The 12,849-nt window shown below is 45.7% G+C and overlaps 1 protein-coding gene across 5 annotated transcripts in view; it reads right to left on the bottom strand.

The window, feature by feature from the left end:
• NGEF (neuronal guanine nucleotide exchange factor) overlaps positions 1-12,849 on the bottom strand; it is a 113,182-nt gene that overhangs the window by 6,353 nt on the left and 93,980 nt on the right. For all 5 annotated transcript variants that reach the window (XM_037909114.2, XM_043522635.1, XM_043522636.1 and 2 more), the window contains 5 exons: positions 12,092-12,166; positions 9,407-9,496; positions 6,660-6,823; positions 5,394-5,549; positions 1,994-2,073 (listed from right to left, as the gene is read on the bottom strand). In XM_037909114.2, coding sequence (XP_037765042.1) covers positions 1,994-2,073; positions 5,394-5,549; positions 6,660-6,823; positions 9,407-9,496; positions 12,092-12,166 — 565 coding nt within the window. The remainder of the gene's footprint in view (positions 1-1,993; positions 2,074-5,393; positions 5,550-6,659; positions 6,824-9,406; positions 9,497-12,091; positions 12,167-12,849) is intronic.

Here is a 12,849-nt window from a genome sequence, read left to right as displayed (position 1 = left end):
CTCCCATGGGACTGATCGAGCTGGCCCCTCTCAGTCAGGGAATTCCCTTTGGTGTCATGGCAGAGGGGAGCCTTCGGGAAGGACTGAACGTGCAGAGGGTTGGGCTGAACACAGGCAGAATTAGCCGCAGAGACAGAAAGAAATGGTCAGGTCTTAGATATTGGTGGCGAGGCGGCAGCCACAAGAAGATTTGGAAGCTGCTTGGAGTTGTGGGGCAAGGGAAGATTTGCAGACAGACCCCTGGTTACAGACTTGAGAGATGGAGCTGCTGATGGTGTTGGCAGTAACGGAGCGGAAAGGTGAGGACTTGGGAGTGAAGATGAAGGGCTCTGTTTTAGACACAGTAAGCTTATGTTGACAGACATCCAGGAAAAGAAGTCAGAGAGACAGACTAAGATGCAGGGTCAATGTGCAGAGATGATTGCTGAGGTGCTGAGTGGAGATTAGCTGAAGAGAGGGGAGCTCAGTACGCTGTTCTGTGAAACTGTAGTGAGGAAGAGTGGCCTCCCTCTGAGCCTGATGGGTGGAGCCAAGCCAGCCCCACCCTCATGCTGGAAGTGGTGGGACAGGACAGGAAGTGTAAGAGGAGGCCCTCCAGCTCAGTTGGGCCAGAGCCAGGGAAGGAGGCAGACATATCTGTACCCCATTGCAGGACTCTGACGAAAGACTGAGCTGAGTGGCGCCCTGACTGTGGAGAGAAGTTGCTGGGACTGCCATCTGCCACTCACCTCGAGTAGACTGAGGACCTATGGACTACAGAGCTATGCCAAGGAGGGGGTGGGAAGATGAAGTAGCCCAGGGAAACCAGACATTAGTCCAGTTGTGTGATCAGAAAATGAGTCAGCATGTTTTGGTGACTTCCCTGCTGACCCAGTGATGGGACCACTTGCCACTGTTTGGGTCCCAGGCCAGGGCCCTGTGGAGTAGGGTGGGCTCGGGTCCCCCTATCCTCTGCCGCCAACCCCACCCCTGGGGTGGCAGCCTACTCACCCTAGGCCAGACGGTTTGTGCCTTGCCTGTGGCTTGTTGCTCTGCCCCACCCAGAGAGTCAGAGCCCCAGACAGCATTATGCTCTCTGCCCAAGCCAGGAGGCTTTGGGCTAAAGACTGCTCGTTGCTCTGGCCCATCCAGAGGGCCAGAGCTATCCACTGTAAATTGCTGCCTGCCTCAGCCAGGAGGCTTGACAACAGGCTGTGTGCTGGTCTGCCCTGACCATAGGCCTAGCCTGCTAATTGACTGCTTACTGTGTGATGTAGTGAGGCAGAGTGGCCTCCCTCCAAGCCTCATGGGGTGCGGGGAGACACAACCACAGAACCACTACAGAAACCCCACAAAGTGAGAGGAAGGAAGACCGAGACAGAAGAACCAGGAGCGGATGCTGTCACGGAAGCCCTGGGTGGACAAGATGTCAAAGAGGAGAGTGTGAACAACAGTGCCAAACACAGCAGCAAGGTGGGAAGGGTGAAAGTAGAGCTGGAAATCCAGCCAGGGACAGTCTGTGCACTGGAACAGAAGTTTTGGTGCCCTGTCTACACTAGAATTTACAGTTGTGTTAATGCTTCTGGCTAAATCGTAAGTGTAGATACACTGAGCAAATGGGAGGCAGTGGGCGGGAAGGCGGTAGTTTGAGATTTTACATTGTTTTTAATGTCTAGTGTGATCTGGTGAGAATGACTTGGTGGTGTGAAGCGGGGCAGGAGAAAGGAAAAGGGTCACTGGGGCAGAAGGAAGAGTTGGAGGTGGAGAGCAGGGGAGAAACCTCAATGCCAGGCACAGAGAGGCAAGAGGCTGATCTTGTCAATCTCTCTCTCAGAGTGCTGGCAAGACCCTGTGGAGGGGGGAGGCTTTGAGGGACGCAACCTCAGTTGCAGCATTTGCTATGCAACCAGCATTTCAGATGGCCCAGGCAGGGATCTCTGAAGAAGAGCATGACACACCGCAAGTTAAATAACCATCCCCCCCTCCCTCCCTCCATCTCTGCTGCATCTCTTACCCAGGAGCCTGGATGTGAATGAAACAAACTTGGTTCTCCGATTTGGGGCCAGCGAGATCATCCAGCGCTTCATCTCACTTCTGTGAGGAGAGACATACAGAACACAGCTATGAGGGCGCAATTGTCTGGTTGCAGGACAGTGTTACTCTCCCAACCAGCTTTGCTTGCCCGGCCCACACTCCCAGCTTTCTCTATTTGCCAGCTCCAACTTTTTTCCTTTCTCTGCTAGAAACAGAGACCCCTGCACTGGGCAGCTGGGACACAGTGAGAATGTCTCATTGGTAGCTGGACAAGCAGCCATTTGAAGGTTAGCCTGGTCAATATTAATAAATTGGGGGAGATCTGAATGATTCCCCTCTCTGTCCCTGCATTTTACTTGACTCTGTTTCTCCTAGGATAATGTAGAATCTATATGGGTCCCTGCACAGATGACTTGCTGCAGTAGCAATAGCTATGGGCAACTACATGGACTGTAACCTAATTGGCAAGTTAGATCTAGTACAGTTCTCTTCCCAGGCTGCTGACCTGGGGTCACAACAGGTGTAACATACTCAGCCCTCTACTTCCCTTTCCAGCCATTTCTTCTCTCCCTACAGGGTGTCTTCCTGGAGCTTTGAGGATGGGCTTTCCATCACTCCTTGCTCGATCTGCTGTTGAGAGAGTGAAGGTGCACACCCTTTCCCCAAGGGCTCAGATTGTGGGAGGAACCTTTGGCTTCCCATTCAGCCCTTCTCAAACTCACTAGGCAGGTTTGTTCCCTCTTCTCTTCCTCACTTCCAGCTGGTGAGCAGAAAGGATTGCCTCTGGGATTTCTCTCCTCGCTGCCAGTTGTCAGAGCCCTTCCTTCCCTGGCATGCTCTTCCCTGCCTCCCTGCATTCTCACTCTGTATTGTGTGGTTCCCTCTCCAACTCTGCTTCTTCTCTGCACCTCCCTTGAGTCCTTCCCTTTATCTCTTTCTCAGCTCTGTTACTCTGACTCCTCTGTTCCTCTATTAGAGTAGTTTCCCTGCCCCTTTTCTGTGGCTGCCTCTCCAGCTGCCTGCACACACACACGCATACACATCCTCTCCATGTGCAAGCAGCAACCTGAAATTAGCACGCTATCCAATCTCTGCATGTCAGGTTTTAGCCATGTCTGTCAAGCATCACTCATCTGTGTGACACTCTGGCATTTTCCCTGAGTCGTCATCTCCCACACACTGGTTAGAATGTCACACACAAGCTGAACTGGTGACTTTCTGGGATAATCCATTCTGCAGGGGCAGGCACACCAAGTCACGCTGCAGGGGCCTTGTGTGCAGGAGGCCTCCATCTACCGCCTCTCTCCTGCAGCAGCGGCACCGCGCAATCCAGCCATCTCACACTGGCTTTCATGGCTCTTCCAGCTGCCTGCATCAGCCATTCCTTCCCCTGATTAGTGCCCTCCTCACCCTCCCCATCAGTGACTGCCCATCCCCTTCCACCCCTCACAAACTGCTGGGGCCTGCCTTCCTTCTGCATCTCTTCCACTGCTGAGTTCTTCCCTCACACCTGACTTACCTCCTAACCCCAACTCCAGCCAAGGAGTGCCCTGTCCCACTGAGCCACAGCCAGCCAGCTGGAGGAGACAGCAGCAAATTCCACACAAACCTGTTGAGTTCCACTGAACTCATCCAGGATACTTGCCACTGGAAGAGCTACATGGAATTTGGCAGCTCTGCTTGGAGACTAACTAGTTACATTTTGGATCTTCAAAGTTCTGTACTGAGATCAAAATGGTATGGTTTTAACTTTGTGCCTTGCATAAAAGCTACAGGTACTGGGAGAGGCCAGAAATTTAAATTTCCTGGCTTCTATGGATTTGAAATCTGCACTATAGCTTACCATTAATCTAAAACCTTGCATTTAATTACACTGAAGTTTCTCTGGGAAAAAACACTGACAAAAACAAAAAAGAGAGGTGCTGATTGGAAAGTGTGATCACTTCTATCTGTAGGTCAGTGTTTGAATGTGTGACCTAATGAGCTCAGGTAATATCGTGAAGTGCATTGACTGGGAACTTAGAAGCTCAGAAGGGGCCACATGTTCAATTATGGTAACTGAAATAATGCTGAGATTGGCCTTTTCCACAGAGGTATAAGTGACTGAAAATAGGAGCTCAGTATGCTAGTGCTTCTCTGCCAAAGCATACTGTAATCAGCACAACGCTAGCTGTGATAAGCAAGGGCTGCCTTTGCCCTAAGTGCTTATTTGTGGTGTATAGCTTTCAGATGCCCAACATCCCCATTTTCAGGTACAGCAAATCTGTTAATCACCCTAGAGTAGCAGAGTTTGCAGGGGCGTGGGAGCAGTCACATCGCATGTTACTCTCTCCTCATGCTGATCCTGCAATGAGTGTGTGGGTGGCTCGCTGCAGGACTGAGGCCATGGTTGGAAATCTGTTCCAATTAATGTTCAATGGCAAGGCTTTTTGAACTCCAGTCTCCCCTTCTGCTACACCAATTTCAGGGTGCAAATGTCATGTAGACATGTAAATATTGGCTATGGGGACACACCTATAATTACCTGGGCCTGCAAAACTGTGGGTACAATGAGAGACTAGATTGAGGCGAGTCTGGAAACCAGACCCCGGGCATCTGAAACAATCGGCCCAGTATTAGTGGTGTTGAATCATTTGCCCAGTCTGAGCTTGTTGGATCTTGAAGTAAAAAGCACAGAGTCAGACAGAAAACGGTATCCAGGCAGACTTCAGCATAGTGGAATTCAAGACTACTGAGCAGCGCGAGGGCTGCCATCAGGATTGGGGCCAGCCATAGAAGAGAGGTTGACACTCATGAACAGAACTGGGACTCCTGCCTTTATCTTTACAGTAACTGCTCCATACCCCAGGGACTGTGGTCAGCTAGGGGGATAAGTCACAGGCAAAATGCCTGATTTTTCAAGTGGTTTGAATCCTAGTGATCCACATCAAGCTGTGCTTGTATAAATGTACTGCGTGTGTACTGCTAATTTAAATTACCATCTGGATATGTATGCTGAGAGATTTGCAAACCAGACATATAATTTCCTTTCGAATCTTAATTAAGTCTTGACCTACCTAGAAATCAGTGTGTTACACAAAGATGCCGTAAATACACCTGTACAGGAAGGAAACTCATCTAGCTTTATATCCGATCCCCCCAAAAGGCTCTGTCTTGTGGTGAGAAGTTACATCAGGAGGAGGAGGAAGGGCTGTCTCAGTGGGTGGACTCAGCCCAGCTTGGTATAGCAGGGTATCCCCACAGATAGGAATTCAATGAGACCAGCTGGTGAGGAGGTAGATGCCAGACTGGTGACTGTGGTAGATTGGACACCACACTTTTGAGGGTGCAGGGGAATAGCAATGCAGGTTGCTAATGGGATGACAGTGTTTCATACTCACTGGGATGATGCCTTGAGCATGTAGCTGACCTCCCGATCATCCGTGTTCTCCAGAAGCCTCAGGATGAAGACATTGGCCAAACTCTGTCCCTGATCTTCTAATTCCTCTACCCGGAGAAGCCCTCGCGGCGCTGAGTCAAACACCTGGTACTTGTCGCTGAGAGAGGTAAGCAAAGGGGTCAGGAAAGCTCAGTCAGTCAGTTGGGAGCAGTCTGGCTTTAACAATACAAAGTTCTGAGAAAGGCATGATACAGAGTAAATTCTTGGCTGGTGAGGGGAAGAGACGCCACCAAGATAGAATGAGGATGGATGGTCTGAGGGCTAAAGCACAAGACTAAAAATCAAGAGACCTAGATTCTATTCCTGGCTTTGCCACAAACTTTGTATGACCCTGAGCAAGACACCTAATCTGTGTCCCAGTTCCCATCTGTAAAATGGAGATAATGTTTTCTCCCAGGAGGGCTGAGATGAGAGGTTTATATCATTAATGTTTGTAAAATGTTTCTATGTTCTTGGTTGGAAAGTGCTATGCAAGTAAAGTGGTACTGGGCACCTGGCTGACACTATGACAACATGCATATTAGAAATGCTTTACTGGACAGATAGACTCCTTACCAGTAAGTCTTTTTAATGTCAAACTTTTTGTTCTCTGGCATCTATTTTGTGTTGTAATATTTCTCCTGTCATAAACTCCTAGCTGAGGCAGCTTTCTCTCCCCAGATGGTGTGCACCATACTAGATACAATCCCTTGCCTCACACACTGGTTTGCACACCTCCTTGCTGATCAGACACTCCCAGCCCATCAGACAGAACTTACTTTACTAGAGGTTTAACTTGCTTAAACTACGGTATTCTTCATACTGGTAATCAGCCAGGAGTTACTTTATAGTAGTAAGCCAAACATCCTAGAGTCAGATCTTTAACTGCTGTAGCTCAGTGTAGCACCACTGAAGTCAATGGAGCTATGCTGATTTACATCAGCAGAGATCTGGCCTGAAATTTTAAGTAACACAAAGGTCAAACTGTGTATGGGCATGCAGCCCATCAACATCCACAGTTCACAGAAGAGGCAGTGTAAATATTCAGACAGCCCCTCTGGAAATGGTGTCTCTGATACAGGACTCTGTACTGCCATATTTCAGACATAATCTCGTCAATTATAGGACAAGAATCTATGCACAACTTAAGCAAGAATTGGTTGGATGAACTAAGGGGGGAGGTGTGCTTATAACACACATCCAGGTGTTGGCCACATCCCAAACTCACCCAGGAATCTGCCTGCAGAGTACCAGCAGGTCATTGAAAAGAAACAAGTAGATTTCTCTAAAGAGTTTCTTGGTGCGGAGCGTGCGTGATGTCTTTGGGCCATTCATTTGCTGCAGTTCCCCTTGCTTTAACAGCCAACGGGAGTGAGAGATGATGGGCACAGACTACATGGAAGAGAGAGACAGCAAAGATCAGAAGAGCAGGATCTGCAAACAACCTAAATGGTTTTAAGATGCATCTTGATAAGTTTATTAACAGGATTACATGATGGGGTTGGCTGCGATAGCAGAGGACTGGACTCGACAACTCAGGAGATCCCTTCTAGTCCTATGTAATCCTTACAGGATAAGTAACGCACACTCCTTACTTCACTCTTACAACACTAGAAATGCAGATAAACCTCAGAGTAGTGAGGAGGAACAAGACCTATGCCGTGAGGAGAGGTACACATGGCTCCAGTAACAGGGGATGCAGCCTTAGTACTTAAAGTGCTGGCAACCAGGAGTGTGGAGAGAGAGAGGCAGCAGCTACCATGGAATGCAGAGATAAAGTGGGGGGATGGGGAAGTGAGGAACACAGGAGTCAGAGCAGGGAGGTTTCAGAGTAGCAGTCGTGTTAGTCTGTATTCGCAAAAAGAAAAGGAGTACTTGTGGCACCTTAGAGACGAACAAATTTATTAGAGCATAAGCTTTCGTGAGCTACAGCTCACTTCATCAGACGCATTCACATGAAGCGGGGAGGAGGCACAAGAACCTGGGGGCAGCTGTGTGGGATAGGAGCCCGAGGATTGAAGAGGGGGAAGGGGGGATAGAAGCAGAAGGGGAGGGGAGCAGGAACTGGGGTGGAATAGATAGGAGCAGAGGGTGATAGGCTATAGACACAGGGGCAGTAGGGTCTAACCACTAGAGTACACTGTGCTACAGAACCTGGAATTAAGCCCATGAGTCCTGAGTCTCTACATTTCTTTGCAAAAAGAAAAGGAGTACTTGTGGCACCTTAGAGACCAACAAATTTATTTGAGCATAAGCTTTCGTGAGCTACAGCTCACTTCATTGGATGCATGCAGTGGAAAATACAGTAGGGGGATTTTATATACACAGAGAACATGAAACAATGGGTCTTACCATACACACTGTAACAAAAGTGATCCGGTAAGGTGAGCTATTACCAGCATGAGAGAAAAAAAAGCCTTTTGTAGTGATAATCAAGGTGGGTCATTTCCAGCAGTTGACAAGAATGTGTGAGGAACAGTAGGGGGAAAAAATAAACATGGGGAAATAGTTTTACTTTGTGTAATGACACATTCACTCCCAGTCTTTATTCAAGCCTAATTTAATGGTGTCCAGTTTGCAAATTAATTCCAATTCAGCAGTCTCTCGTTGGAGTCTGTTTTTGAAATTTTTTTTGTTGTAATATTGCCACTTTTAGGTCTGTAATCGAGTGACCAGAGAGATTGGGTACAGATGTGGGCACCCACATGAAAGACCCCCTAAGCTTATTTTTAACCTAAGCTGGTAAGAAACTTCCCCAAGTTACAAACTTTGCCTCGTCCTTGAACAGTATGCTGCCACCACCAAGCATTTTAAACAAAGTACAGGGAAAGAGACCACTTGGAGACGTCTATTTCCCCATGTTTATTTCCCCCCCCTACTGTTCCTCACACGTTCTTGTCAACTGCTGGAAATGGCCCACCTTGATTATCACTACAAAAGGGTTTTTTTCTCTCCTGCTGGTAATAGCTTACCTTACCGGATCACTCTTGTTACAGTGTGTATGGTAACACCCATTGTTTCATGTTCTCTGTGTATATAAAATCCCCCTACTGTATTTTCCACTGCATGCATCCAATGAAGTGAGCTGTAGCTCACAAAAGCTTATGCTCAAATAAATTTATTAGTCTCTAAGGTGCCACAAGTACTCCTTTTTCTTTTTGCGGATACAGACTAACACGACTGCTACTCTCAAACCTACATTTCTCTGCTGTCAGCAAATAGCTGTGAAACCCACTGGCAAAGTATCTCCTTCCCCTACTCCCCCCAGTGACCTGTCCAAATAGAGAATAACTGCTGATGACTACTTCTAGCTATTCCATTAACTCAAGCAGTAAAGGTCTGTGCTGTGGATGTGAAAGTTCAGACCCTGCTGATGTCCCAAGTTGGGGGTCAATATGGTTCCATGAGATGGAATTTCCCTTTTGGTATTTTTTAAAAAAAGATTTAAGACATTACATCCAAAAAAATTACATTAAAAGACACTATGGTTACAAAGTGAAGCGCTCAATAGTCAGAAAATGCCAGAATTAAGGTTGCCTGTGCAACTCTGATTCAGTCCCTGTATGTGTATGCATTATGATACGGTCTTTAATTACATGATCACATACTACTTTTTGCACAGGACCTCTGCCTCAGTCAGTGCACAGGATCGACCTGCCTCAGGGTTGTGTAGCAAATGAGCCTGTTGTCTGTAGGACCCCTGCCTCATTTGTTGCAGAACTTGGAGAGTGTGTAGTGGATGAGGCAGGGGACAGCAGGAAGAGAGTAGATGGTCTCATGGTTAAGACAGTGGAATGCTGCACTGGAGAACTGGATTCTATCCCTGCCTCTGCCACAGAGCCATTATGTGATGCTGGGCAAGTCACAAACCAGAATGTTCACAATTGGTCACTATGTTCCTAATATTCTGGGTGTCTGCAATACCCAGATGCTATCTGTTCTATCTCTGCAGGGGTTATCAGTCTGTACTTATACCTTGATCTTAAACTCTAATTTCTTCTGGATGCTAATCATCTGCTCTGTTCGGCTCATTTTCCGGACACCTTCATTACATGCCTTCACCACCTGGGAAAAGAGAACAATCCAAAAGTCTGATTATAACTGAGGTCTTCTCCATGCTGCAGTACTCTCCTCCCATGGGTTGCTTAGCAAGTGTTGGTGTATAACATGTTCTTTCTATGTAGGTGAGCACCACAGTGTAGGCATTATAATAATGGAGAAAAGGACATATTAACTGGCAATCTCGTTAGCAGGGTTTTTTAATTTCAGAAAACTTTCATGTAGAACAACAAAATTTTTACATATTACAAAAGTGAAAAAGTAACATTAAAGACCCAATCCAGCTTTCATAGTGAAAGTTTTTCCATTGAGCTCAATGGGAGTTGGACTGGGCCTTAAAAGAATACAAATGACTATGATAAAATTCCTCCTCTATATAGGTTTCTTTAAATGCATAATGCTGAGAAGTGCAGTTAACATAGAGCTTTTTTTGTAGAAATCTCTGATCTTAGCTGAATGTCCATTGGTTGTGGGAATTAGACAACAAATGATGCATACATAGAAAAGGATCATCCTGTATGCAGATTCTATAGCAATACTTGACACTAAGAGAATTTTTGGTGTAAACTGACTGTAACTGAACTAATAAATACTGATCCAACTTTGGTGCTGTCCAGTTAATTCTTTTCACCATCATTAAAAATTCACTTAAAGATTAACAAAAACAATATAATATTAGGAAGGATTTATATTTAGGGGTCATATGGCACCTATCTAAACTATATTCAGATATTGACTCCATTGTTATGCCAATATTCTGGTCTTTAGGAGGTACAAAAGCTATAATCAAACTATATTTCCCCAAATCCTACAATGCTACAAATCACCTCTCTTCTTCCTGTACATTCAATCCAGAAAGTACACATGCAGTACCAGCTTCATACGGAGGAGAAGGAAGGCAAATATTAATTTCAATAAGATATTGTCAGCCCTCTGTCAAGAAATAGCAGGTGTGTGTGTATTGGGGGGGGGCTGAAACTCCCCGTTGGAAGAGAAATCAGTAACGCAGAAGTCTGTATATTCTTAGAGCAACTTGTTTGTTTACACTAGAATTGATGTGGTCACAAAACAGCTTGCAGGCAATAACCTCTTTCAGGGATCTCAGCCCAAACACCAATACCCAGTTCACCGGGAGCAAGTCTATTTCAAGAATAGAGAGATTAAGGTGGAGAGCAAACTCTCTTGTAGCTTGTCACAGCTCCCCCATAGAAAATTCATCAGAAAATCAACAACTAAAAACTTGCTCACATGCTAAGAAAAAGAACTTGTAAGATTACATATAAACAACGCCACCGGGTGAGCTCTGTCATAACAATATATACTAATTACAGATAAATGAGGTTTAGCCTTACACCCCAACTTAAAAATGTACAAGTGAGCCATCGTGCTCTTTAAAATGGACCAAGCCAGACAGTCATTGACAGACAAGTACAGCAACGATCATCTGTTTTCAAGGTAAACTTAGCCATCCTTGTGGCCAACTACAGTAGCAGGCCTCCTCAGACTTCTGAGCAACAGCCTCAAGGTGTGATCTAAAAACAACTGGCAATCACACTCATTGGAAGGCAGCATGCAAAAATATAGTCATATGAAGTATTCCAATACATCAGTGTCAGTTTTAGAGATCTTTGCCTTTGATTTATCTTGAATGATCTTCAGCCAGTATGCTTTCTGGACCATTCCAGGCCAAATCTGAAAGCCTTACACAGGCTTTTCTTGTTGGTTTTTACCAGGGCTGTCAAGCAATTAAAAAAATTAATCCTGATTAATCGCATGATTAAAAAAATTAACTGTGATTATTTGCATGATTAATTGCACTGTTAAACAATAATAGAATAAAGAAGGGAGTGGCACCTGTCAGATGTCTCAAAGACCCTGGAAAATTCTATCCCCAGCAAACAGAGCTGCATATAGACAGAGTATTTGGCAGAGCTCACATATACTGCCCTATATAGACAAAGTAAGAGGACCGTGACCCACCATCAGAATATCCCAGGTGGAAGACACCACAAGACCTTCTCCATGTTCTGAGACTACCCCAAAATGTGTACTCTGGCAGGTAGTGTGCTGGAAATAACTAACATAATTGAATTTCCCCTCTCTATCACACCTCCCTATAGACCTCTTGGGAACCGGACTACACACAATCTTAAACACTCATAGAAAGCACCTCATTAAAGAAACTACTGTTCTAGGTCAGAAAAGTAAGTTGCACCATAGGATGAAATCCAACCCCCATACAGTCCACTACTGGCTGCAGCTAATTAAATCGATCTCCCCATGAACTCCATCACCTTCAAATACCTACAAAAACAATTCATAATCTCTCAGACATGGGGGCAACTCTTCTCTCTAGAATCTCCTACAGAGCAAATACACAGTCTGTTAATAAGAGCAATTCCTCTGTTTATTATTTGCTAGCATGGTCTGCTCTCAGGGGAGAATAAGGGGAAATAATTACACTGAAACAAATGGATCTCTGTCGTAACTCCACTGAGATCAGTGGAATTGCACCAGGAATGCATATGGCCCAGTACCTTTTTAAAGACACTGAGGATGCTGGCTAATTCTCAATCTTCTGAAATTTGCCACCAGACTTACTGTTTCCAGCTCTTTGTGTGCTTCAAGGGCAGTGGTTTCCTTCTCGGATTTCTCTTCCACTTTTTTAAGAATATTCTGCACAGGAAGCAAAGGTGAAGTTAATTTCTCTCCCTGCTTGATAGCACACAACATTTTTCAGACACTACCATCCTTTTGGCCAAATTTGACTATCAATAGTAATAAATATTGGATAGGTAATGGAATATGAAGTCTTTCCCCAGTAGGTCACTGAGTCAGATCTAATCCCACATTGGCAGTAACTGAAAGCTGTTTCCATCAAATGGGTATTGAATAAACCTATGTAAAATGAGTGTCATGGTCTCAGACCAGTAGCTAGTGGACAAACGCATATTTTACTAAAAGCCACTCGACCTGGCAACAATTGGTAACGCTGTTGGTAATCTCAGTAGACAGCATGTCACTGAGACTGAACTATCTCCTCATCATTAGAAGGGAGCCCTCCAGGGCAGGGTTGAGGTACGCTGGAAGGCAGTGAGGGGATGACAACCACTGTTGGACTTGTTCTGTGGATAGAGATTTCCAAGGCTGGTCATCACTACAACTCCTCTCAAGCACTATATTGTCACAAACACATATACACACACTCAGCCCAGGACAAGGTGATCTCTTCAGGTTAGTACTGGGGAAGCATCAGCAAAACAGTGTGAAGAGACATTTTGTGCTCACAAATAATTGCCTGACTCTTAGGGTAGGGGGACGCTGCTGTGCAGAGGTTTCAGATGTATGTGAGAGAGAGG

This window comes from Chelonia mydas, chromosome 9 (assembly GCF_015237465.2).
Source record: "Chelonia mydas isolate rCheMyd1 chromosome 9, rCheMyd1.pri.v2, whole genome shotgun sequence".
NCBI lineage: Eukaryota > Metazoa > Chordata > Testudines > Cheloniidae > Chelonia > Chelonia mydas.
This window is presented reverse-complemented; position numbering and strand designations above follow the sequence as displayed.